The 25,924-nt window shown below is 43.1% G+C and overlaps 2 protein-coding genes across 2 annotated transcripts in view; both read left to right on the top strand.

The window, feature by feature from the left end:
- The window catches only part of b4galnt4a (beta-1,4-N-acetyl-galactosaminyl transferase 4a), a 179,741-nt gene that overhangs the window by 20,766 nt on the left and 133,051 nt on the right, over window positions 1-25,924 (top strand). The window lies entirely within an intron of this gene.
- On the top strand, window positions 804-7,485 carry tmem86a (transmembrane protein 86A). The gene is made up of 3 exons (XM_056416869.1): window positions 804-879; window positions 6,341-6,605; window positions 6,964-7,485. The coding sequence occupies exons 1-3, from the start codon at window positions 859-861 to the stop codon at window positions 7,389-7,391; spliced, it is 714 nt and encodes a 237-aa protein (XP_056272844.1). The 5' UTR covers window positions 804-858; the 3' UTR covers window positions 7,392-7,485.

The raw sequence follows: 25,924 nt of genomic DNA, 5'->3' as shown, positions 1-25,924 counted from the left end.
TACACAGTAGTCTACAGTCTGTCATTGACATCCTCCAGTTTGAAGTTGTTGTATGATACCTGTCAGTATGTAAAAAGTGTATCGCTATACTGGTTCATTCATTTCAAATATAGCAACAACATAAAAAAGAACACAACTTTATATATATATATATATATATATATATATATATATATATATATATATATATATATGAGAGAGAGACTCATCGGCATTACACCTGGCTGGCATAATAGAGTTTCATTCAATTCAGTGTAAACTCATATTTTAATAACACTAATAAGAATGTAATATTCTAAATTGAAGAGACATATTGTAATATTGTTATGACAAATGGGGTGGACAGCTCAAGGGAAATCCGACAGAAGATGAATAATGTCTGGTGGTGCTATCGATGCAATCATCGATCAATGTACTATATTACCGCAACCTTTTGATCTCGTAGAGATGTTTTCCAGGCCTATTGTCTACATTCATAACGCCTAAACCGTTAACAAAGGAAAATTCGAGCACAATCAATAATAAACTCTTAACAAATATGTTCTCCATTTCTGTAAAAGGTAAATAAAGGCCATCTGCTCCGATATGTAAACATCAGACTGCTCCTCCAATCCGGACGTCCCTCGCGTCTAGACCCGCCCCAGTCTCTACAACTCTTTGCTCCTATTGGTCAACAGAGAAAGCCACGCCTACATCACGGCCCATCTAACTTCCTACTGGACGTCGGACCGCCCATCGGAGCGAGGACAAAAACAATCGGCATCCCTCACACAACCAGGTAACTGGAGGACCCGAGCCGAATATTGTGTTTTCACGCCATATAACTTTCTCAGCGATACGGACGCCAGCGAGGGAGAAATGGTTTCCCCGGTAACAGTGGTGAGTCTCTTCTTCAAGCCAGCGTTGGTGTCTTACACAAACTAAACAGGAATAATGGTGGCTGGTTTAGCTAACGTTGCATGCCCACATTTCTGAAAATAACCCTTTATTATAGCATGTTCTTTATCGACCAACTAATGAGTCAACAGGAGAAAAAAAATCATGTTTTATTTGCGTTATTCAGGTCCTACTTCGAGAGCCAGTGCGTGCTCATTAGTTTATAATTTAATGAGCAATTAATATCTGTCTGCCAGTGCGCTTGGACACACACGTTGTGGTCACAAGCACCGTGTCGCGTTATTTGAAGATGTGCGACTGAGAGCGGGATCTTTTGTGTACAGTGGAGCTGGTTCCTGGACCGTTTGGACACGTTTTTAGCAGCGACTGTTCACATCTTCCACGAGCAGGAGGACGTTTCCACACATTTCCAAAGGCAGCCCCCTGACAAAACACCCAAACCTGTCATGTGACGACTTTTTTTGTCTGTTTTTCTTCTCTTCCCCCTCAGGAACGCATGCGCGGTGTTCTGATGTGGCAGACTTTCTTTTCATTTCATCTCCTTTGCCGCAGCTCTGCTTCACATAAACTCTATTGTATGCCAAACCATTAGCGACATAATTGACCAAAGTGCGATCTGCAGGAAATTGGCTGTTCTGACACCCAAGATAATGACAGTGACAGCTACCAGATGAATGTAACCGGCCCTAGAGGCTCTTACTCTGACAAAGCTGCCATGAAATGTTCCCCCTTCTGCAGGGGCCACCTTGGCCTGCAGTAAAGCCTGAGGTGCCGCCTGAGTGATACCTGTGAGAGGCGGAAAGGGGAGGTACAGGCATGTCCTGAGACGAAATACTGTTTGGAAAGACGAATGAAATCGACTTTGTGATTTTCAGGAAACATCTGATTGCCCATTGCAAACAAAAGCCTTAATCATCATCATTTTCCATTTAATTTGGCTTTTTTGATTAATCAGCGGTCTTCAAGTGTTGTATGATCTGTATTTGTGATTCACATTAAAAAAGGTATATTCTAATAATTGAAAAGTAGAAAATCAAAAATATCAGTTAATGTACACCCACTCTTTATTCATGCTCACAGGTAAAACAATACTCCTATAACTTTATTGTATTGACCTAAAACTCTTTTTTCTTTTCTTACACTGAACTATTTTTATATATAGACACACTCCAGGCCGTCTCGTAAACTAACTTTGTGCTCACAAGGAAGTGTGTCAATCTTTATCGTTTACAGATGATCTAGAGTCAGCGGCTCAGCACAAAGACCAGCACATACTGTTCTTGACTAATGTGAACATTGCACTTTCTGTGGATTTGAGTACTGTACCTTGTCCCCACATATTTGTACAGCACCAAAGTGCATGATTCACCTGAGATCAGTATTCCTTTTGGTCGAGGAGCACCTGCATGTTTTGTGCTGCAGGTTATCCTTGGAGTTGAAGCAGCTGTAAGAGGTACCCTTCCCAGCCAGTGTTGTCTGATGGCACACAGAAATAACATTGTCATATGAGTCAAATGCCAGCTGGGCGGCCAAGACTATACTTATGTTACAGTTCCCCTCAGCCAAATTGTGTAAACAAGACTTTACAGACCTTTTTTTGTGTTTCTAACACCAGCGTAGATGTAAAGTCAGGATGTTATTGAATGCTTCAGTGCAGGGCTTTTGTTGGTTTGTGGTTGGTACAGAAGTATTAGCGGCTGACAGCTGCTCGTTATTCCCAGGACTACAGCGAGAGACAAGTTCAGGCGAATACGTTTGATCATTTGCTAGCTTGAAAAGTATATTTACTGCATCCCAGTAGTAGCTTAACAAAATACCATTTGCTTATCAGTGACCAGGCAGGTGTTTGCAGCCAGTCGGCTGTGCAACAGCGCCTCTGCAAACGGCCCTTATTTTTTATAATGTGTTCATTCAGATGGCAAGACGAGATAACACCATGATTATTTTTGTCTGCCTCAAAAATGAGGCGGTGCGTTCCCTTCTTTTTATGCTGGCGATAGCTTAGTGTCCCGCAGGGCTCGTAGCCGTCGCTAATGTCCCAATCGGTGTCTCAGCAGACACACTGACGCCTCAGTCAACGTGAGTGGAGGAAGTTACAGCTGAGACGATACCGGCCGCACAACCCGGTACAAGACACAGAGCGGGAGATCTCTGCTGAGCATGAGGGAATTGAAACCCGTACTTCCTCTGTCGACCAGTTTATGAATTGGACTCTGCCATTAGGCCTTCATGGTGTCACAATTTGATGAAGTGTGTTCGAGAAAAACAATTGCATCTGATATTACAGCAGTAATGTGGTGGGTTGTTTTGAGACTATAGCACTAATTTTCACTATACGTTCTCATAATTTAGATTAAAGTCCAGACACTGTTTCAGTCCAGCTACAATGAGATAAACATGTAGCCCTGGGGGGTAATAATAATAAGAATAAAAATAAGCCACAAAGATCTATATATATATATATATTGTCTTGATTGATTGATTGGGCACACAGGTGTCAATTGGTCTCACCTGGTGGGGCGGGGTTTAGAAGTTAAAAGGTGAAAGGAGAGAGTGGGAGAGATGAGAGATGATGGGTGAATGAAGTGTGAAGGTGCGTACTGCTGCGTAAAGACACTGCTACAGAAAAACACTGCGACAGAAAAACACTGCGACAGAAAGACACTGCGACAGAAAGACACGGCTGCAGAAAGACACTGCTACGGAAAGACACTGCTGCGCAAAGACACGGCTGCGGGAAGACACGGCTGCGGAAAGACACTGCTACGGAAAGACACGGCTGCGGAAAGACACGGCTGCGGGAAGACACTGGAAGGAAGGAGCTGCAACAGGCCTGCAACGTGTTGGGGAGCGTGAGTGTGTGTGAGCGTGTATGTGGGCCCAATGGGGGGGTAACTTAAGAAATTAATCACCATCATCAATGTTAGCAATTTGTTTGGAAAAATCCGGTTTCTTAGTTTGATTGTTTTGTTTGTTTTGATTGTATTGTTGGATATATCATTTATATCAGTAAACAAATGGTGTTCACTAAAAGCGGTCATCTGGGGTCAGTCTGGTAATTTCCTCTATGGTCGATCAAATTGATCACTAAAATTATGCTCAATAATAATGGAGACATGAACCCAACCACCCGATCTTTCTAATTCAAAGTGTTGGGGTGCTACAAACATTTCTTGGAAGAGGTGTGTGCTCTGTGGAATAGGTATATTCATGCATTGTTTACATACAGTGAGTTTACATCATCAACAACAATTAAAGGGAAAGTGTAAAGGATGGATGAAACGCAGCATGAATAGGACCAAAGGTCATGGGATCTCAGACTTCCTCCATGGAATCATTTATTCACTGCCAGTTTGTATATATTTTTTCTTCTGTTTCCCACAAGTAACTGTTTGTGATAAAAGATCACTGAACCTAAATCTCACTGTGCAGATCTCAGACAATGTCTTCCTTCACTGCACTCGATTAAATACTTGGTATGCCCCATCGGTACACTGATCCAGACTGAGCATCAGACATACAGAATATGTTGTCGTGCCTTGTTTATGAAGACCATTGAACGTAATGACTGAAGAGAGGAGGAATCCTTTAGTTCACATTATGCAGCTCGTTTTAGTTTTGCCTCAGTGGAAAGATTCCCCTCATTTTTTTACTTATCTCATACTTGTCATCTTGCGATGGCATGAACCTGTTGTTCCTCTTTTGTTTGTCACTTTGGTAGACCGCTTTCTTTTCAAGAAAAAGACTGAAACTGTCCTAAGTTGTGTAAGATCAACGAGACAATGAAGGTGTCAGAAAGAGGCCGTGGAAGAAGAACCAAGTAAAGTCCCATCCATTAGGAATGCTATGCCACAGTTGAAAAGAAAATATCCAAGACCTGGTTCCAAAACCTTCGTGGAAGATCTGAGTGAGCGTAGAATCAACCAACTCAACAGGGAGTCTGTATTGTTGGACGACCTTCAAATGCTCTACAGTCAGATCTTACACGGATACAGAGAGCCAGTAGAGTTCAGCCAAATCTGGAGTGACATGTCCTCACTTTTAAAGATATTCAGTGCATTGTGGCTTCCCAATAGAGTTACAAACATGTGAACAATGCACAACATTAGTGGAACATAACATATACATTTTGACTCTCAGATGATAACCTCCCGCGCTTGTGTTTTGTGTCTCAAAATGCTGCCGACCATGTGAACTTGTGTCAACTCCCATCAGTCAGGGCGGGCTTGAGGTCAGACGCTTTGTCCGATCCGGTACGGTCATTTGGCCCGTTCCGTTATTGTGTTGAGCGGTTGTGCAATCCAGGACTTCCCCTTCCTCCCCTCCTCCGTGAGCAAAAAACATATGAACAAGAGTGACCCTTCGTTTTTAGTTCTCACCTCTGCGTCTGTCCAATCTTAAATCCAGTTGTCATCTTAATGCTTGTAACCCCATCTTTCTCTCTCTCTCCCTTCCCTGAAGCTGCACGCCCCCCCCCCCCACCCATGCTTCTTCCTGCTTCCTTTCGTCTGCCCGACCGACTCCTCCTTTTGAGAATATTGTAATCTGAGCGTTTCACGTTGTTTTACTTTACCGCATAATGTTTGTAGAGATGGATGCAAAAGGGCCTCTAGAAAATAGTCATGTTGTGACAACAGATGGCATCAAAGTCTTTGCAACCTTTTCCCTCCACATCTCTCCTCCAGTGACCTCAGCTCTAGTGAACCTTCACTCAATTCCTCTGTCTCCTAACTCAACCTCTCCTTTCTTCTCCCTGTTTGATGCCTTTCCCCGTAAGCCCACAGAGAGCCGTTCTCAGAACCCCGTGTGGGTGGTCATTCCAGAGGGTTTTTACTCGGTATTCTTTGGACCCAGTAGGGGCCTCGTGTATTTGGACATACATAAATATGACTGGTAACACAGCTTGAAAGAAGAAGTTGAGACTTGCTCGCCAGCTCTCAAGAACATAATCCACAGAGAAAAAGGGTGAAGGAGGGGAGAAACACAAATGAGATGGGGAGTCCAATAAAAGAGAGGAGAATAAAAGGCTACGGGGAGTCCAAGGAGCAGCGTGGAGCCTTTTGCTTTTCCTCTTCCACTGGCTGTTTCTGCAGAATTTTGCTTCAGCCACGAAACACGTGCTTGCCTGACACCGTGATGTAAACTAGGGACCACCAAGAGTCTGAAGAGTGTTTCCTCACCCAAACCCCTCTGCCAAATAAGGAGAAGCGCTCATGTTAGCTGCTTATGTCCCCTTGTTTATTAAAGATGTGAGATACTACACCTCAAACACACAGTGCTGACTGTTACCCTGATATATTTCAAGCCGTCTGCCCCAAGACAAATGACCTTTAGATAAGTGTACAGTAGTTGTGTGGACATTGTTCACTGACTGGAACTACCTTGTTTTAAGTGGAGCCAGATATGACTAAATCAATGATGTCCATGTTTAATCTGCTTTCAGGTCAAGAGTGAAGGCCCAAAGCTGTTGCCATTCTTCAAGGCAACCTGTGTATACTTTTTCCTGTGGCTGCCGGCTTCAAGCCCATCGTGGTTCAGCGCACTGATCAAATGTCTACCCATCTTCTGCCTCTGGGTGTTTTTATTGGCTCACGGGTTCAGCTTCCTCGGCGCTCACTCCAGTGCCCGCAAGATCTTGGCCGGCCTCATCTTTTCTGCTCTGGGTGATTCCTTTCTCATCTGGCAGGAGCAGGGCTACTTTGTCCACGGTGAGGAGAAACATTGTATTTCCTACACACTCGTCGTTCTAATTTGATCGACTGTACTTAATTTTTCCTTTTCATACTCTCTGGTTTCATCTCCAAACAAAGTGGCTGCTAATCTGACACAATGGGTGCCTTATTTCAGTGCTAATTCGACTTATTGTGAGATGAAGCAATGTCACAGAGCTCCCAGCTCTCCGAAAGGATCATGACGAATAGAAAAACTGTAGTAGAAGAGCCACGTTGTTTATTTTCTTCACTCGATGCTTCAAGCTTTATTTTGTAATTTAGAGATGGAGAGGATGCTACTTTGTCAGATTGCATTTAGATTTTAAATCCTATCTGCACATGTGATGTCCCGCAGGCCTCCTGATGTTCGCCATCACCCACATCCTCTACTCGTCTGCCTTCGGGATGAAGCCCGTGAACGCGTCTGCCGGCCTGGTGATCACTGCCGTGTCCTCTCTGAGCTACATGCTGCTGTACCCCTACCTGGCCGGCCCCTTCACCTACCTGGTGGCCGTCTACGTGGCTCTGATCGGCTTCATGGGCTGGAGGGCCATCGCGGCCCTGCAGCTGGCCAACGACCTCTGGACCTGGACCAAGCTGTCGGCGTGCCTGGGTTCAATGCTCTTCATGGTCTCCGACCTCACCATCGCCGTCAACAAGTTCTGCTTCCCCGTGCCCTATTCGCGCGTCATCATCATGGCCACTTACTACGCCGCCCAGATGCTGATAGCGCTGTCGGTGGTCGAGTGCCAGGACGCGGAGGTGGCCAGGAAGAGAACGTGAGGCGCCGCAGTGAACGCCGTGAGGCCCGAGAAAGCGGCAGCTGCCCCCGTCTCTCCCCCCCCCCCCCCCCCGAGTGATCGTGGACACATCTCACTGCCAGATCTCCAACCCTCATCTCAGTGTGGCGCTCTCTCACAGTGTTGTTACCGTGACGACCGGTTCACTCCAGTCTCCACATGGCTATCACCCTGCTGCCCGACTCGTATGGTAGTCTCACACCTGTCTCCTTACCACCACTGTCGTACTATCTTCAGCCTCTCCTGGATGTCTCTCAACCTAGTTACCATGGAGACGCAGAGAGACTATTACCTTTTATGTTTAAATTTAAGGGGAGCATGTCACTGGGGCCCTTCAAGGGGTGTGTGTGGGTGAGTGTGTGTGTGTGTGTGTGTGTGTGTGTCCTTGAATAACAGGCAACAAAATAGGTAAAAAGGTAAGCGGGGAAAGTTGATAGCAGTTACGCCTATAGAGGGAGAAAATCACTCACATGTGTGTAAAACTACTTATACATCTAAAGAAAGCTGCCAAAACGAGCCCTTCAGTGTACACATTCTCACATACTGTACTTGTCTTCCAGGTGTTTTACCTGCCAAACGTAGGTGCAGGCATTGGCATGCTCACACACACCTGACACCTACGGCCCCCACCGTTTTACGTATGAGGAAAGGTCCACGGGGTCCTGTTGCTGGACTAGAGCAGCCGACCCGTGCTGTCACTGGCCTGGGGCCGTGTTATGAAGACTGAAAAGGAACGACTATATTACTGGCTGCAATCTTTCTGGTTATCGACTCTTTCTGGAGGCACTTCTGTGGGCACTGTGCAAGTTTATTTACCATTTTATATTGCTATAAACATGCCCCCTCCCGGGGAACTGACCTGTCATGTGAGGGAACTGTTATCCCGTTATTCCTTCTCACAGGACATGTCATCAGTCTTAATGCTGCAAAATCCACTGAGGCTAATCCTCGACAGGTCGGCTGATACTTTGTCTTTAATCTATTCCCCCCCCCCCCCCCCCCCCCAGCAGTCAGTTTATGCTTGAATTTAGTTTCTTTGACAAGTTGGAACCAACAGAAATGCCGTGAACCTTCATAGTTGGTAGAAACACTATCGCGTGTTCACAAGGTTCCTAAAAACTGTTCATTCCCTTCACCGCTCGAGATTTGTCACCACGTGTTGTTACATTACGTTAGAGGGTGAAGGTAAAAGTATTTCATTGGGTACAGTACACTCAAACAAGTGTGTGTTACCTAGTATACATCACAGGCATTATGATTAATACCACGAACAGTTTGTATATTGGAAAGTAAATCTATATGATCACGCATCTACACCGTACAAGTATGAATCACGACCACACACAGCAAAGAGATGGGTGTTAGTAAAGTGTTCAGTGCACGTATAGTATAGTAAACAAACTGCCATGGAATAGAAACAGACCGTTGTTATGGTTCCTCCTGAATGGTCAGTGAACCCTGAAGCCGTCGGTAACACACACGGCCAAAAATACCACACACACCAAAACATGTTGATGTCTCACATCAGCTGCCATTTGACACGCACCCAGGTGCATTTAACAGAAGCTGCACTCAGTCTGAGTTTGACTAGGAGAGTCTCTGATCCTGACCGCTGCCTCGCCGACAGTTCCTTCTTTTGGCTCGTCAGCACTGTATTTCTGCTTCGTCAGTCCGAAGTGTTTCACAAGTGTGTGTGTGTGTGACCGCTCGTCTTCCGGTCTCTGTTTTTGAATTCTTCCTCCCAGCATTGCTGAGACGCACCACCCTCTCCCTTCTCTTGTCTCTCCCACCTCACCGGCAGACCATGTTCTGTCCACAATGTCTATCGGCCGACATCCAAAGCGTCTCGCCCTGACTCGCCCTCACTCTGTGGGCTGTGTAAGCACTTTGTTCCTCGTGGATACATGCCAGAAGACGGGCTTTACTTTGAAGTATTTCTGAGATTACATTTTTGTAAATTAACCCCGCTCCTTGGACGATCTCCATGACTGAAAGTGAGGATGGTTTTCTGAGAGCGACAGACGAGTGGCAGGGAGCCCGCAGAGCAAGAAGCCGGATACCGTCTTGAGTCAGGAAGTTGGCGCTTATTGTGTCTTTCTGTAGGATTCAGTTTTAATACACAGTTTCTCCTCCATTGTTTCTATTTTTATTTGACGTGGGCGCAGAGAACCAAAAGCTGAAAGCATAGCAGAGAACTGAAGTCATTTCACAGAGTGGAGGGTGTTGGCATCAGAGCCATCTCAAGTATCACAGCCCTTTGTGGTGCCGGAGGCAGAGGTCCCCCTTGGTGGTGCATGTGGCCCTCCAGTTAGGAAGGAGGTCATTGTTCAGAGATACTGTGAGTTAGATAAGGAGGTGAAATATGACCATCAGGTGCATCCTTTACCTCAGCTGTCATCAGCCCTGTTGTTCTGTGCTCTGTGCGTGCAGACAAGAGGTATCTGAGCGAGCTGTGGGAGACCAGTATGGCTGCGAGTAATGAGCCGGAACCAGTAGCTGTTGTAGTAGAGACTAGTGTGTCCTCCGTGGTTTCACTCGGCCGCCCTGGATATGTTATGTTTTTTTTATTTTTTATACAACGTTTTCTCTCTCTTTTTCTTTTTGCCGTCGTTTCTTGTGAAGTTCAATCTGAAGCCTTTGCTGATAACGTGCGGTGCCCATAATCACACACCTGCTGACATTCAAATATCATAGAGCTGTAATGTGTGTGTATTTTAATCGACAAATACATCCTCCATGTCAACACTCATCTACAGGGATGGAAAACTACCCACCCAGTGGTTTTCAGCTGACAGTCCTCCATCAGTATGACAAGTATGTGAAAGTAATGACATCTTCTCTTTGTAATATTAATATGAATCTACTGCATGCTGCACTTTTCTGGACTCTGAGCAAAGGCCAGTCAATCTCTCTTTAAGCAGCTTTAGTGTCACAAATAACATAATTGTGTTTCACTGTATCCTTTAAGGTGCTCCTTGTCCCTTGAACTCCTTGTATGTTTGAAGATATAAGAAGTTAGTTTTGATGTTGAGGGTTTAATCAAAATAAAGTGACGCACCGTCGTGTGGGAGAATCTACATGCTCATTGAAAAGACATCAATAGCTCTTAAAGTGTTACGAACCTTTATATATTATGAAAAAAATGTTAGCCTATATTTTATTTGCTGAAAATGTTGTTGCCTGTCACTAGAAAGAGCTGGGTTTGTTTTCCACACATGTCCTTGTTTTGAAGGCCCTTACAATGCATCATCTGACTTGTATATGAACAAATGTTTTATCTATTATTTTATTATACTTATTTACTTGACTTTTCTTCACCTTTTTCATGACCATAGAGATGAACTAGTTTCTTTGCTGTCGTGAAACTGCTATGAATGTGAATATCTATTCTAAAAATAAATGCAATTGCAATGCAAATTACATCCTTTTCTGTTAGTCTACCCGAATCAACAAGTCAGCTGATCTTTATGACTGTTCAGTGCTCCTCCAGAAGCTGTTCGCCCTCGGCAGCTAAAGTGTCAATAAGGCCGAACGGACTGGAGGACAACAGAGAGCTCTGTTCTAGTAGCCGCTTCGCTCTTGTCTGGCCGGGGTGGAACATGTGCTTTCAACCGGCTTTAACTGTGGAAACTCCTCCAGACTGTGACCAACACTTCCTCTTGCTTTCCCTTTTTTATGCACACACACACACATCGTGTTGTGCCAGTTCTTTCCCAACGCGTCCTATTCGTTCGCAGCCAAGGTCTAGCAATCGAGGAACTCTTTGAATACATTATGAAATTATGCTGATGTCCAAATACAATACGCTACAATTATCTGACTGCGGTTGTTTTATTTAATTGTGTAACAATTAGGTTTAGTCAGATAAATGCACTGTGATAGAACGTCAGAGGAAACAATCTGAGATGCATTAAGCTCCCTATGGGTGCAGCAGCCTTGAGTTCAGTCTCTTCGGGCTGTTTCCACCTTGTCGTGCCGTATGAGGAGGTGGAAGGTACCAATGACGTTGGTTTAATCAATTTGCTGCCTAATTTACATGAGCCTGGCAACCAGACTTTACCGTTTGTTTGAGCCAGCACAGTGACGTCAGGATGGAGAGGGGTTGTGACCTCCAGCTCCTCAGAGGCAATGCCTATACACAGGCGGTCAGGCCTCTGTAACCCAGAGGGAAGCATCACACACTGCAGTTGGAAAGTAAAAGGACGCTTTTAGTTCTGTTTCTACACAAAACATTTTTTAATTAACGATCACAGCGAGGTCAAAATGAACTTTATCTGTTTTTAAACAATACTGGATGGACAGTGTCACACTTGCATGCATTTTTATATTTAATTTTATTTGTTACGTATCCCCGAACTCGTAGGACAATGCAGCAGAACAGTGAGTTGATCCCCAAGTTGTTTGCCTGGCTGATGTGTTTTTCTTACAGGGTCAGACTGCCACAATGAATGCAAAAAGCACCAGAAACACTGAGGTATTAAAGTTGGCTGCACGTTCTCTGTCAGTGACTTCAAAGTGTTTGCTTTCCGACATTAGATGTGACACTGTTTGTGTTCACTTGTCCGGTTACTTTCTGTCACCTGAACTCACTATTGATATTTATAAAACAGGAGTTCAGCTGCTTCACAGCTCTTTTAATGTGGATGATAATACCTGCAAAGCTGAGTCAGCACCTCACCCTCGTCGTTTCATTTCAATTCCAATAATGTTCTAGACGGGGACGGTACACAATAAACACGGCAGCATTAAATCCACAGTGGCGGTGGCATCATTTCTACTTTTTGTTTTGGGTATATTTATAAGTTTTGTGTTATTAAAAAATTATTCCATCCACCAGATAAAACTTGGAAAGTGCAATAAAGTGTTTAATTAAAGTTGTCAACTGTAATCAAACTCATGGGTTTTGCATATTATGCAGATGAACAAGCTAAACTGCTGGACACCTCAAAGGATGCACGGTTTTGGCATGTTGTGTATATGATATTGTGCATATGTGTGGATATGATGAACTCTGCGCATATTAAATCTCTATCTTAATGCGCAGGCTACATCCATTCCACTTGTTTGGCATGGTATGTGGCCTGCAGGTACGGCCAACATCTGGAACTGGAAACCCTGAAGAAAAGATGAAAGTCAAACTAGAAAATGCATTTCCTGCTGAAAATGCGTTGGAATGCTAAAATCTGAAAGCTTGTTGCTGAAATATTTTGTTTAAATAGCTAAAAAATAGCTGAAAATGTCTTAAAACAGATGAAAATACCAAAAAAGGAAACTTCTCGCTGAAAGTGTTGAAGCACAAACACATTGACCTGAGCTGCAGAACATCCTTGAAGAAGTGGAAATGTATAACTGGAAAAGATAAGCAAAACTCTATCATTTAAAAATTCAAAGATATGAATCACAATCCAAGAAATGAGAGAGAGGGGAAAAACAGAAGTAAATATATTTAAAATGTGAAAAACGTATTTATATATATATATATATATATATACACTACCGTTCAAAAGTTTGGGATCACTTAGAAATGACTATTTTTCAAAGAAAAGCACTGTTTTTTCAATAAAGATAACATTAAATTAATCAGAAATACACTCTACATTGTTAATGTGGTAAATGACTATTCTAGGTGGAAGTGTCTGGTTTCTAATGAAATATCTCCATAGGTGTATAGAGGCCCTTTTACAGCAACTATCACTCCAGTGTTCTAATGGTACATTGTGTTTGCTAATCGCCTTAGAAGACTAATGTCTGATTAGAAAACCCGTGCAATTATGTTAACACAGCTGAAAACAGTTATGCTGGTGATATAAGCTATACAACTAGCCTTCCTTTGAGCTTGAAGTTTGTAGAACAAAATTAATATTTCAAATATTAATCATTATTTCTAACCTTGTCAATGTCTTGACTATATTTTATATTCATTTGATAAATAAAAGTGTGATTTTTCATGGAAGACACGAAATTGTTTGGGTGATCCCAAACTTTTGAACGGTAGTGTATATATTATATAAACACATATATTATATACATAGGTACTATATCATTTATGTATAAAATAATTATGATATACCGATATAAAAAACAAAATGTATACATTATTTATATATTTATTTAAAAATATCAAATTGACTAACTAAGAATTTGCTCTCATCAATACGGCAACTCTTTGCTGCGAGGAGCAGCAAAGTATGTTGATATATTCTTCAAATATGTTTAATACATACTTAGGACGGAGGGGGCATTCAGGTGGAAAGGACAACCTGGGACGGTTGGCTTGGCGGGGGAGTAAAGAGTTAAAGAGCAGGTTGATCTCACGTCCTACGTCACACGTCATACCCCTTTCAGCCACTACGGGTAGTTGGCGCTGTTTCGACATTTCGACTGCAGGCGGTTTATAGGTTGAGAAAATTTCTACTGATTTGTATTAATGACGGTCATTTTTCAATTTGGATGTATCTGCTTATTATTTTTCTCCATTAATTAATTGAGTGTTTTTATTTATTTATTTTTATTCAGAAAATACAGTAAATGCCCTCTCTATTACCAGATTAAAGTAACACCTTTACAATTCTTGTTTTGTTCGTCCAATAGTACAACATAACAATATATATATATATATATATTTTATTTATTTATAATAACAATATTTAAAAATCATTACAATTAGGAAAAAGAAGAGGGTCACGTGATGCAAAAGAGGTAGGAGCGCTGGAGAGGAGCTCCCGGACTGAACACTTTCTTTAACATTTCAGGTATAGATTAGCATTAATAAAGCAGGTCGAACAAAGAAGAGGATAAAGCATTTGTGATTTCGAGAGAAATGACAACCTCTCTGACTAACAAGTCCAAATCCCTCCACCAAACATTCTTGTGCTCTGGGAGAAGAATTCCGACTCATGGAGGCAAGTCTGACATCTAGTGGCCATTTGTTAAAATTAACAGCTGGAGATATTAGTAGATATTAGTTGATGGAAGAGGGGTAAAAATAAACAGCATTTCCACCCAAATATAACAATTAAAATCTGAAATTCTAATGAATCAAAATTCGTATTAATATATATATCTAATGTCAAAAAATGTGTGATGATAGTACGTGTGATATAAGGTCAGTGACCAATCAAAGTTCCTCCTTCATGGCGACGGTTGACGCAGACTTCTTATAAGATACGATTCTCTTTGTTTGCCTGCTTGCCACATTCAGAGCGATAAGCAATTAGTCAAGCAAAGAAAATACATTTTAGTATTAACATTCCACTTCCCTTTCACTCAAAGCCTACCAAATGTCACCAGGTTGCAGGAGCACCTGGCCGTCCCCAGAGGGTTCTCCAGCACCAGTGTACCGTCTTTGGCTCCACAGGTGGGGATGATCAGGGTGCTCTGCCAAGACCGAGTGGAGTCAGATATCTTTGATCCCCCCTTATACCTGGAGCTATGTGCAGAGGAACATGATCACTTTATTATTATTCATTTATGTCCAGGTGGCTCAAAGGAGCATCTCTAGATGCAGAGTAGATCACCAGAGTCTTACAGTGAAGCTGAGGTGATGGCAAAGTGACGATCCGGCTCGTACCACCATCTGGTTCTTCAGCTTCCCCTTGAGATCAAACCTGGGTGCCACTGTGTGGAAAAACATGCAAAAACAAATATAGAAAAGAGAAAGCTAAGTGGAGATGAAGGGATGATCATGCAGTCCTATTACCAGGAGGAGGCAGGGCCAGCACACCCTCCAACAGATCAATGGGCTCCCCCACCCCCCCTTCATCCTTCATTGACAGCCCGGATACGGAAGTGGTACTTCTCTTCGCTCTTGAAGTCCTCCAACATTGAAGGCAGTGCCAGCAATGGGGATCTTGGTGGCCTTTGTCTCTTTGGCATCTTCAGAGCGAACTTCCAGGATGTAACCCGAGGGCTCGTCTCCCTCAGAGAAATGGAGGAGATTTGTGGAATCAGACACACACAGGTTCCTCACCTGGCCAGGAGTTGCTATGAGAGAAAAGACGGTATTGTTCATACGTCTAATAGTCTAGATACAGTCTAGATATAGTTACAGAAAGAGAAGGAAGCAAAGGAAATGAAGGATGCAGTGAAGGAGGCTCTGGGTGTGTGGATTCAAAACGAAGTGTGGTCAACGTTTTGAGGTGTGATACACGTTCATGATAGCTCGAGGAACTTTACTTTCCCTTGAGGAGGCTTAGGGTGGTCTGAGGAATGCAGCAAACACGCATTAAGTATTAATCAGTATTACAATATTATATTATTACAATAAGTAGTAATCAGGCATAAGTGAGAGGAAATGTTTCAACATGTGGAGTATTTTTATTTGTGTGTGACCTTTTGCAAAGATCATGTAATATCTGATTGGATGACGCCCTTCTCTGCTCACCCACCTGCTGAGCACCAGCGAAGTGCCCTCAGCTGGAGGGTCTGGGAAAACAGGGTTAATAAAGTTTGGGATGTGATTTGCATGGGTGTTTTATTTCATTATGGTTTTAATTAATTCTGAGTGTTAGTTGGGTTAGCTTCGCTGTGACGCATACACTTAGTGGTCGTATCAACAAAAGACACTCTGCAAACACAGTGTTTGTTTCCAGGACTTCTAATTAGTCTCTTTCCCACCTGTGAATACATTCTCGAATGTCGAGTACAAATACAAACACACACCTGCACAGCCTCGCTCTCAGAGAGCCCCCTTTGGCTCTGAAGGTGGACTCTCCCTCAGGAGCATCACACCAGAGAAGATCTGCTTGTGAACGGCTCCCTGTTTGACCCTGAACCCCCCTCAGCTCCCAAATCTGTCAACGTCACATACAAATGATGTGTTAATGAAAAAAGAGATGTGTTTCAACTGATGATAGCTTTTTCACTATGGCAGGCATTGTGGTCTTTCATTTTAAGACGACAGAGTCATGCTGGCGGCTCTGTGAGACTTTACTTGACATTATCAGTCATCCTCTGGGAACCGTGGATATCTCTACCACATTTTGTGGAAATCAATCAGTCCAGCCCATTGTTCTTCAGACCTTTCCCCAAAAACTAAAATGTCAACCTCGATGGCTGTAAAAGAAAGGTTAGAGGACCACCTATAGAGCTATTTGGATTAATCCTGGGACCCATTAATTCTTTAAGTCTTTACAGAATCTTGAGCCAAACTACACAGGAGATTTCATTCTGTACCGACAGTCCGACACCATTGTGTAGCGACACTACTGCAAAGTGATTGCATGACATTTGTCTATGGGAGTGAACAAACATATTTGCCACATTATCGAATTGGAAGAAGGAGGCATTTGAGGACTAACAAGGAGACTCTCGTATCGTCTCCTACCTCCACTCCATCTTTCAGCCACACTCCGTCCACCTGCTCATCCTCAAGGACAACTCACAGGACACTGAGCCTCTGACACAGCACTCCACACTGAGGCAAAACGCTCTAGAATATAAGGAAGGGAGTCAGTTCAGGGTTTATTTGACCTTTAGTGCATGCTTGTTTATTTAAGTCATGCCTGTACTATAAATAAATGCAAAATGAGTTTAATCACATAAAAAAAATTGTAAAACAGGATAACAGGGTGAAGAGAACTGTATTTTGAATATACTTATTAGGTTTGTTCTATACATTCAGTCCCTCACATACAGCAGACCTTCATATACTCAGAGTTTAAGAACAAGAAACACAGTCTTCTCATGAATAACTAATTAACACAACCTCAATTAATATGCTTCTGTTCCAGCAACCCCAAAGGACGGCCACATGTCCGTGTGAAGATATTTACATGCCCCAGCTCGCACCTTGGGCCAGTAAGTATCTTGTTAGACACATAATTAGAATACTATAATAAATGTGCTTGTTGTGAGGAGGCATTTGGTTGGATTACTTTCAATTCAGCGCTAGGAGGGAGGATTCATCATGCTGCCCGTTTGTCTTCATTTGGACAATAGAGGGGAAATTATGTTGTTTAGCATAACTATGAAGGAACAAAGCCTCGGATCTCCAGGGAGGAAAATAAAGCAGTAACTGAGTCGAAAAGTCACAGCCCTTTAGGGAAAAACAAAACAAAGTTTGAAATGCGGGTGAAGACTGTGAAATATTGTTATCCGTACGTTCAATGAAAAGTGTCACGGTGGCAGTGAGGTCACCGATGCTGATGGTGTCGTCTCCAGTGTCACTGACTTTCACATCCTTAATCTTCAAAGTGTAGGTCAGCCCATCCTCAGACACATCAAACCATCAAACCATCAAACATCCGGGAGAAGCTATTATATTTATTTTCAATAATGTGTATTTCCATGGTATCCATGTTTCCCGAGAATGTTGTCAGTACGTTTGTTTGCTTCTTTACCTGGATGCCAAAAACACATTTGAATCTCATCCTCGATGGGATGTTTTGTGCCGACGTGAAAGTGTATTTAAGTCCTTCGGTGTGTCTTTTAGAGTCACACACACACCTTCCAGTTGAGTGGCGCATCGGTCTTCTTGGAGAAACACGTACCTCGATTGTGGCCGTCTGACGCTCCGTCACTTTATTGTGCTTGAAGTTGACGAGAATTTCAGAGGTTCATCTGGTATAATAGGTAATGGGAAAAAATTTTTATCATATGATTATAAGGGTGGAGACTAAATCATATTGACACCTCCCTGCAAAGATTACATGCCAAATTGTAAGCTAGAAAAGATGTGTGTCAATCAGTAGTGAGGTGTTGTGAGACAACTAAGAAAGTCCCCAAGAGACAAAAATGTCTCCGACTGGTCCAAAAAACATAAATAATAAATATTGTCTATTCATGTCCTGTCGATGGAATGAGGGAACTAAAAATAAACGGAGGGAACAAGAGTCTAAAAAGCTAACGTAAAACAGTCATACACAGTTTCCCTTCCTGTCAAACACTATAAAACAAGCGAAAGAAAAGAGAAAGTAGGTAATGTGGTCTGTGGTGATCGTCTATCTCTCAGTCATGAGCAGTGGTAAAGACCCATTCTGCTCTTGCCTACGACGATAAGCTTGTCTGCCTCTCTTGTCTGAGACCTGCAGAGTGCAGGTGCCGGTGTCACCGAGGCCCGCAGCAGGAGTGCACAGCATGTGCTTGGTTCCCATCTGTTCCTCTCCCTATTTCCCATGAGAGGACTGGATCCGCGGCGGCTATGCACCCTGAATCGTAAACAAAATGCACAGATGAGGGGGGAAGTCAGGGAAGTGTGTTATGTAACTGAGACTCCCATTTACGACTTTGAAGCACACACGTTTTTACCAGATTCAGCATCTTGACGTTTGGATCCTTCACTTCCAGGATGGTGTCAAAGACGACGCTGTGGAGGCGATGTCCTACAGGGGCTTCAGCCCACGTACCATCTGGAAAACGATCAAACGCCGATAGATTTTTAAATATACCACACAAAAAAAAATGTCACGTGTTCCCCATCTTCAGGTGAGTTGACTCGAGTGTTGCTATGGGACACACCTTTGTCGCCATGGCTGTGCTGTGTGACATTACCTCAAGTCCCCTTTTTCTATTCTGCCCTATTTTAAGCTATTCTTCATCTCACTTCCCAAACCCTGAGGTGATCCTGTGGTGCGTGAACAAGCTCTCTTGAGTGACAGGCCCACCTCCACCTCCACTTTCTTCTTCATCTCCTTCAGCTTCTCGAGGATATGAAGTCGGTGAAGCAGATCCTCTTGTCAGCTCCACCCAGGATCCTCAGCATCTCTGCAGGTGGCCTCCTCTCTCCTCTCTTCTCTATGCTGCAGCGCCAAGAGAAAACATGTGTGCTGACATGCACATACAGACGTTTACGCTCGGCTTGCGCGTGTGTGCATCACGTGTATGCATGTCTGACAATATGTCTGGCAGTATGCATAAGTGCATTGACAGCTCATAAGCATCTTCCTCTGCTCTTGCTGCACCACTGGTACGCATTGCAGCTCTTTAGATCTCATCCTGTAGATATTTCTGGATGCATGCAAAAATAGGATCTGGGGGTGGATCAGAGAACGCTCCATCGCACCATGACAGGTGAAAAGTATTTGACAACAGGCTTGTGTTACGACCGTTTCCTCAGCTTCTTTTTTAAATCAGAAGCTCGATCTAGAAACAAGAGAGAGAGCATCTTAACCTGCGGCACTGAGTGAAGAGAGCGCGAAAATCAACCGGAAAGCTTCTAAATAAACTACGAGGACTAAGAAAGGTTCACACCATGTATGATGTGAAACGGATGAACTCTCTTTCAGTAACAATGAGCGTATCACGGGTTGTCACGGGCGAAGCTCAGGTACAGAGAAACAGGATGGACTCCAGCTTTGAGTGAAACAAAAACACACTTTTTACTGAGAAAAAGGACTTAGACACACTGGTCGTAGGCGAATTGGCACGCGGGAAAAAACACACAACAATCTGGAAGGGGAAAGGGAAAGACTGGGATAATATATAAGGGGGGAAACACAGGTGTGGGGCATCGGTGGTCAGGGAGACGGAGGAGTGGCTGAGGGCAGGTGAAGGGAATGAAACAATGAAAGGACCCTGGGGAGACACAAACAACATTAACAGGGTGTTAGACACAACATTAACAGGGTGTTGCAGAGCGCTGTAGAGTAAATGGAGAGAGGCACCTGTAGATGTCAGCATCCTCCAGGGTCACCTCTATGATCGGAAGTGGAGTGAAATTCATTACAGGTTACCTAAAATGAATGTAAATGGCTTCGCTTGTTGCTTACTATAGCCCTGGATAGTAAGTAGGAATCTAAAACTGTCACACAGTCATTACATCGTCCAGTCACTTTAAATCCCACTGCAATACTTATGTGGGGCAGAAGGAGGCAGTGGCCTGCTGGGAATACCCAGTCAACTTAACAGTCATCCCTCACCAGAGAAACAGATGGCAAGGGGAGATGCATATGTCAGCACCCACAAGTTAATTGCTTTATAATAGCTATTTAAGCTTCATTTAAGCTCCCCGGCTGGTACAGAGAAAGTGTTAAATCCACTCAAGAGTGGATATAGATAAAAGGATCAGAGAGCTTTTTTCTATCTACTTTTCCTCGTGATGCATGGTGTTGACAGAACCAAGATGGCAGAGTCCCTCGAACCTAATGGTGTACTGAGCCGCTCTGTATTCACCGTTTAAAGGAATGTACTTTATCTGTACGGTATCCTGGTAAATGCACCCTCATCTTCGGAGAAACGTGTTGGCAGTTAAAGCCCAAATTTGGAGGGCTCTGGCACATTGAAAGGATTCTTTACCATCACACACACTGATCTTGATTATTGCCTATTAAATTGACACGTCTGTAAATAACTATTCGTATTTAACACTACACCTATTCCTAACATTCCCAATCAGAATCAATAGACCTTTTTAATTTATTTATTGAAACATCTTCTCCTCCAGTGATATGCTTACATGCAGTAAGCAGGTATGATTTAAGAATCAATTACATACAACGCATCAGAAAAGAAGACTCAATGTCAGAATTATTAAATGCAAAACATAGATAAAATGTATGATGTGTAAAAACATATACTCAATCGTATATGGTACTGCAGGAAGTAACATTACATCATCTTTTATTTTTAAATAAATTGGGCTATACCCAATGTCTTTTTCTATTTACATGCAGAACTTCTATTGAGCTTTGAATGTCTGTCATCATATTTTATTTGGTGTTATTGGTTATACACGTGTCATCTATGGTGTTAGATTACCTGCACAGTGAAGGAAAACCAAATGTTTCAACTTTTTGATATATCAAAGAAAAAGAGACTCAATATAGATCTTACTCATGACAAACCTCCTTTGAATCAGGACCAATATTGTCTTTAATCACACTCTTGGGTTTGTTTTAAAATACTGTCAGTGAAATGACGGGAACACTGAAAACTGTGCCGTGACAAACTTTGAGCATATGCTGATGGTTTATCTTCTCTTAGAAAGACTTAGTGGCAACAGCCAGTGGGCACGCGCTGGCCCGTTGCCAGTTAACACTGGGCTGGGGATTCCCCATCAGCATTGTCCGCTATGACAGACCAGGTTAATGCATGTTGTCTGTATGAAAATACTGAGCTGCAGAGTCCTCATTGTCGCTCCTCTCTTTTCTGCATTATCAATAATTGTTAACAGACGTAACATGAAATCAAACTGCGGCGATGAGAGTAAACGCTTCACATACATGCCATCAATTTACCATATCTTGCCTTTTCCTGTTTTCCTCTTTCGACCGGTGGATTTAAGGTCAACCAATGAATGTAAATGCTATGGCGACTTTGCAGCCTTCTGTACATTGTGAATAGTTATGCATCCTCATCTATAATTCACAGGTGGAGTCAGGGTGAGGCTCACACACCTGCAGTTTATACAGAAAAGGCACTAGTATTCAGCAGAAGCAGCAGAGTTTGGTTTTTTAAATTTCCCGCAGAGGTCACAACCATCGCACTAACTCTATCACAGTATTGCTTTGTGAGGTCTTTGTCAGGACTATCCTCCGAGCGGGTTCAGTACATTTACCCAGAGAGTCAAACGGTTGTCTAAAGTTTACACAAAGCAGCAACCTTTTACTTCCCGCTGGAGTTTAGCTTCTGTCATCTGGAGGTTCTAGGCAAACTATATGGTTATGGATCTAAAATGATCTCCTCTAGTGTCAAGGGCCCACAATTGTTTATAATGCAATAATAATAAGAGAGATATTAGGGGATACAAAGGGCTGTGACTTCTCCTCAGTACCTGGGACAGACTCTCCCTCTGGCATCTCAGAGGATTTCTGTACCTGGCTGAAGGACTCCACCACAGCGGAGGTCTTCCTGGACCCCACAGTGCTCTAGGGGGGCATAAAGGACACACACGTCATAGTCATGTACAAACAGGCACACAGTGCGAGTCCTGGCTCGCATGCAAATGTGAAAATCATCCGAATTATCATCAACATTTGTTTGTCCAGGAGCTTTAAATGGCAGCCTGACATCATCCAGTCCCCAATGTGCTCTGAGGTGTAAGCAGAAAAAGAGTGTTCTTAAGGGGAGACAGCTAAGAAATGTCAGTTAAAGCTACCCATTTAACCATCTCATGTTCATCAATTATGCCCCTTTTTCTCACTGTAAAAATGATTCGAACAGATGCTTCAAGCCACGTCTTGTGAATAAAAAGGTTAAATTAGAAAGCATGGCATATGATTTTGGTGGATTATTCCTACCTCTCAAGTTTCTTGACAAGGCCTGGTGGAGCTTGGTGGAGCTCATGGAGGAGGTAAAGGTGGATGAGATGGATGGGGAGAACATCTACATGTTCCGACATCCGCCTTATCTGACCCATATGCTCCCCTCTGCCCCAAGTGGCCTGGAAGAGCTCTGCTGCCATGATGGAGATGGGTGGTGCTGCAATTAGAGTTGGGAAATTATAGTTTTGGTGGAAAATATTTGGCCCTCTAGTTCCAATGGGTCTTGTTGTGTGTAACAGCTTCTTGTTCTGATATATCACCTCCAGTAGATATGAGGGACCAGAGGGACAGAGGACCGTCCTCATCAGCCCCTCTAAATTCACACCCTGATACAGCTAAAACTCTTATTGTGCACTCATATTGTAAAGGAGGTTGCTCAGGGCAGCTGTGTTTGTGTGTCAGTGTATGCTCGAGTGTTTGCGTGTGCATGTTTAACACACATCTTGGCTCTGTCTTGTTTGTGCTTCAAAAAGCATGCACCACCTGCTGGCTCCGTTCCCTTTCCTTGTCTATCACACACTTTTCAACAGTAACTACAGCAATGCTTCCTTTGCCGGGCTCGTACAAAGATCCAATTAAAAAGATAATCCACGCACCTGCAGTGTGAGATAAAGTGCTGTTGGTACCGCTGATTAACTGTGCTCCCCCTCTCCTACTTTAAATTTGTATGTTTTGCCTGCACATAATATATCCACTTTAACAGCGGCGGTAGGAAGAGGATTACACACATTACAACTGTTCAAATCCAAGTGCAAGCAAATGTCAAGCTTCATCTATTCTTTTAATCAAACATGCGTAACTCACTTTCCCTAAAAACAAGGACAACACATCAAGCTCAGTGATCATGTCTACGTCTGTGAGCCCGTATCAAAATACAGAACTGTATTTTCCATTAGCAAGAGCCCGGTTATAGCATGCAAATGGGACTTGACAACCCAGAGCAACAATTAACCACAAGATTAGTCTCTGAAATGGGAATTTATTTTCCTGCAGCAAATACACCACGTGTTGGAGTTAGTCAACTAATTAGTTCCGTAAGCTTTGACACCTACCGAAGGAAATTATTTTTATGCGACCATGCACAGCAAACTCTTTGATGGTATAAATCGACAGTCTAAAAGAGTAGCGAGTGACTGGAAGCTACAAAGTGCTGAACAGGTTGCTATCTCACTGTAAGTGGAACACACACACATTTGTTTTTCTACCTCCTCGCCTCTTTGTTCAGTGGTCTCTCTGCAAATTGCAAAAACTATTAAAAAAAATTCTGCTCCCCTCAGAAAAACCCAAACACACAGCCAACCAAACACACATGTTCCAGTAAAGCCTTTACTTCCCCACAGATGGAGTCTGTGCCCCAGGGTTGTGGTTCAACTCCTTCCAGCCCTTATGATCTTCTTAATACGCACTGACCCCCTCTTAAAGGGTCTCGCCAGCTCGGCCTTCGTTGCTTTCTTGGTTCCTTTTTGGTTGATGAGCCAAGGCTGGAGCGCTAAGTTTAACCACCAGCTGTGTTCTGGCTCTGGACACATAAGGCTCTGATCTGTCCCGAGCTGGGCTAATACATCATGCTAATATTTCCCACAGGTCCGTTAGTGTGAGTGTCCACTGTGAGCCATCAGGCTAGTATTTTAGAAGGTCTATGTTCTCCAAAGAGCATGTGGTGATGAAGAGTTTCTAACTAACAGATGCTAGCTAGATGACTGCTGTAGTATTTACAAATAACACATAGCGTGTTGGGCGTGTTCCATCCTTAATGTTGGATTCTTCAACTGCTGCTCATATGTTTGCACATTAGATTAATTCAACACTACTCTTCTGGTCTTTGGGACGAGAAGTCACAGGGCAGACACTTCAAGCAGCCATGTGGAGTACCTGTAGACTAAATGTGCCGGCCCTGTCTTTTATGATCTTACATTATGTCGAAATAGAAATTGAGGAGATATTCCTTGTTTAACCAGCTCATAATTGCAGCAGGGTAATTCATGGATGTTTTATTCGAAGTATGGGCTACTTGTCATGGATATGACAGCAGGTAAAAAGCACTTAAGTGTAATTGTTTGGTATGAGAGAGAGAGAGAGAGAGGGAGAGAGAGAGACCCATCGGCATTACTTCCATCTAATCCTCTTTGCACTACACCTGGCTGGGATACTAATGATGGAGAAATTATCTATATTTCCCTCTTTGCACATTCATACTCACAGCACAAAACATAATGAATGAGAATGAGAATAGCAGTTTCTCTTCTGTCAGTGCTCAATCTGAGAAAGAGACCAATCATGGATATTCACCTGTGATGACACTGACTCAACAATACTTACTTTAGTCTCAGGGCTGTGAGCTTCTTCTGTTGCGCCATGATAAAGACAATCTCTGCTTTGTGAAAAAGATAAATCACACATGTGACGTCTTGTGATATTGGGCACTTTCTTTTGACAGCATCAGAACAAACACGTGATAACTCCACGAGCCACACTTTGACATGCATACAGCCAACATGACACTGGCAGCAGATCTATTTTTACTGTTGCCGTGTTGTTTACTGTTGTCGCTTCACCTATTCAGATGGGAACGTGGCTTACTGTGTAATTCACTATGGCAATGCACAACAACACCACTGATAAGATCTTTGAGGAATTAGGAATCCCACTGGTGCAGATCTGTGAGGGAAAGCTCAGTGTGGACCAGGGAGAGTTGGTGGGATTGTTGCTCGAACGTTTTGGTAGAAACACGGCAGAATGCTGTTTGATATGGCCGCAGCTGTAGCTGTGTGGTGTTAAACGCTCCGTCTGAACAGCACATCTCTGGAAAGAGTGCATGCGTCTGTCATTGGTGTGTGTGTGTGTGTCTGTGTGTGTGTGTCACGGGGTGAGGCTCAGGTGCAGAAGAATAGGCTGGACTCCAGGTTTAAAGCGAAACAAAAGACTTAACTCCAAGAAAAGGTATAACATAAAAACTCTGGCTCAAATGCGGCTAGAAAAAAACAGGAAATCACCATCGAACGAAGACTGGCAATGAGAGATCAAAACAAAGACATTATGAGACAGAGATAAAGACAACAAACCGACAGGAGACAAGGGAAAGACTGGCACAATATATAGGGGGGGAACCAGGTGAGTTGGACATACTTAATTAAATTGTATTGCACTGTTGTGCTAAATTTGAGTTGGAGTTGCATTTAATAATTGGATGGAAAACCTTCCCACAATTTAATTGTGTTCATTCAATGATTTATTTTGCAAACATCAAAATGCAGACATCACACTCTGAGATGATGCTCTCTGCATATTGAGTCCCTCGCGGTACCTCCTCGGCCTC

Source organism: Pseudoliparis swirei, chromosome 6 (genome assembly GCF_029220125.1).
Source record: "Pseudoliparis swirei isolate HS2019 ecotype Mariana Trench chromosome 6, NWPU_hadal_v1, whole genome shotgun sequence".
Taxonomy (NCBI): Eukaryota; Metazoa; Chordata; class Actinopteri; order Perciformes; family Liparidae; genus Pseudoliparis; species Pseudoliparis swirei.
This window is presented reverse-complemented; position numbering and strand designations above follow the sequence as displayed.

Coding starts and splice junctions, on each gene's coding strand:
- tmem86a (XM_056416869.1), top strand. CDS start 859: ATGGTTTCCCCGGTAACAGTG. Junction 880..6,340: donor TGGTTTCCCCGGTAACAGTG/GTGAGTCTCTTC, acceptor ATCTGCTTTCAG/GTCAAGAGTGAAGGCCCAAA. Junction 6,606..6,963: donor GCAGGGCTACTTTGTCCACG/GTGAGGAGAAAC, acceptor GATGTCCCGCAG/GCCTCCTGATGTTCGCCATC.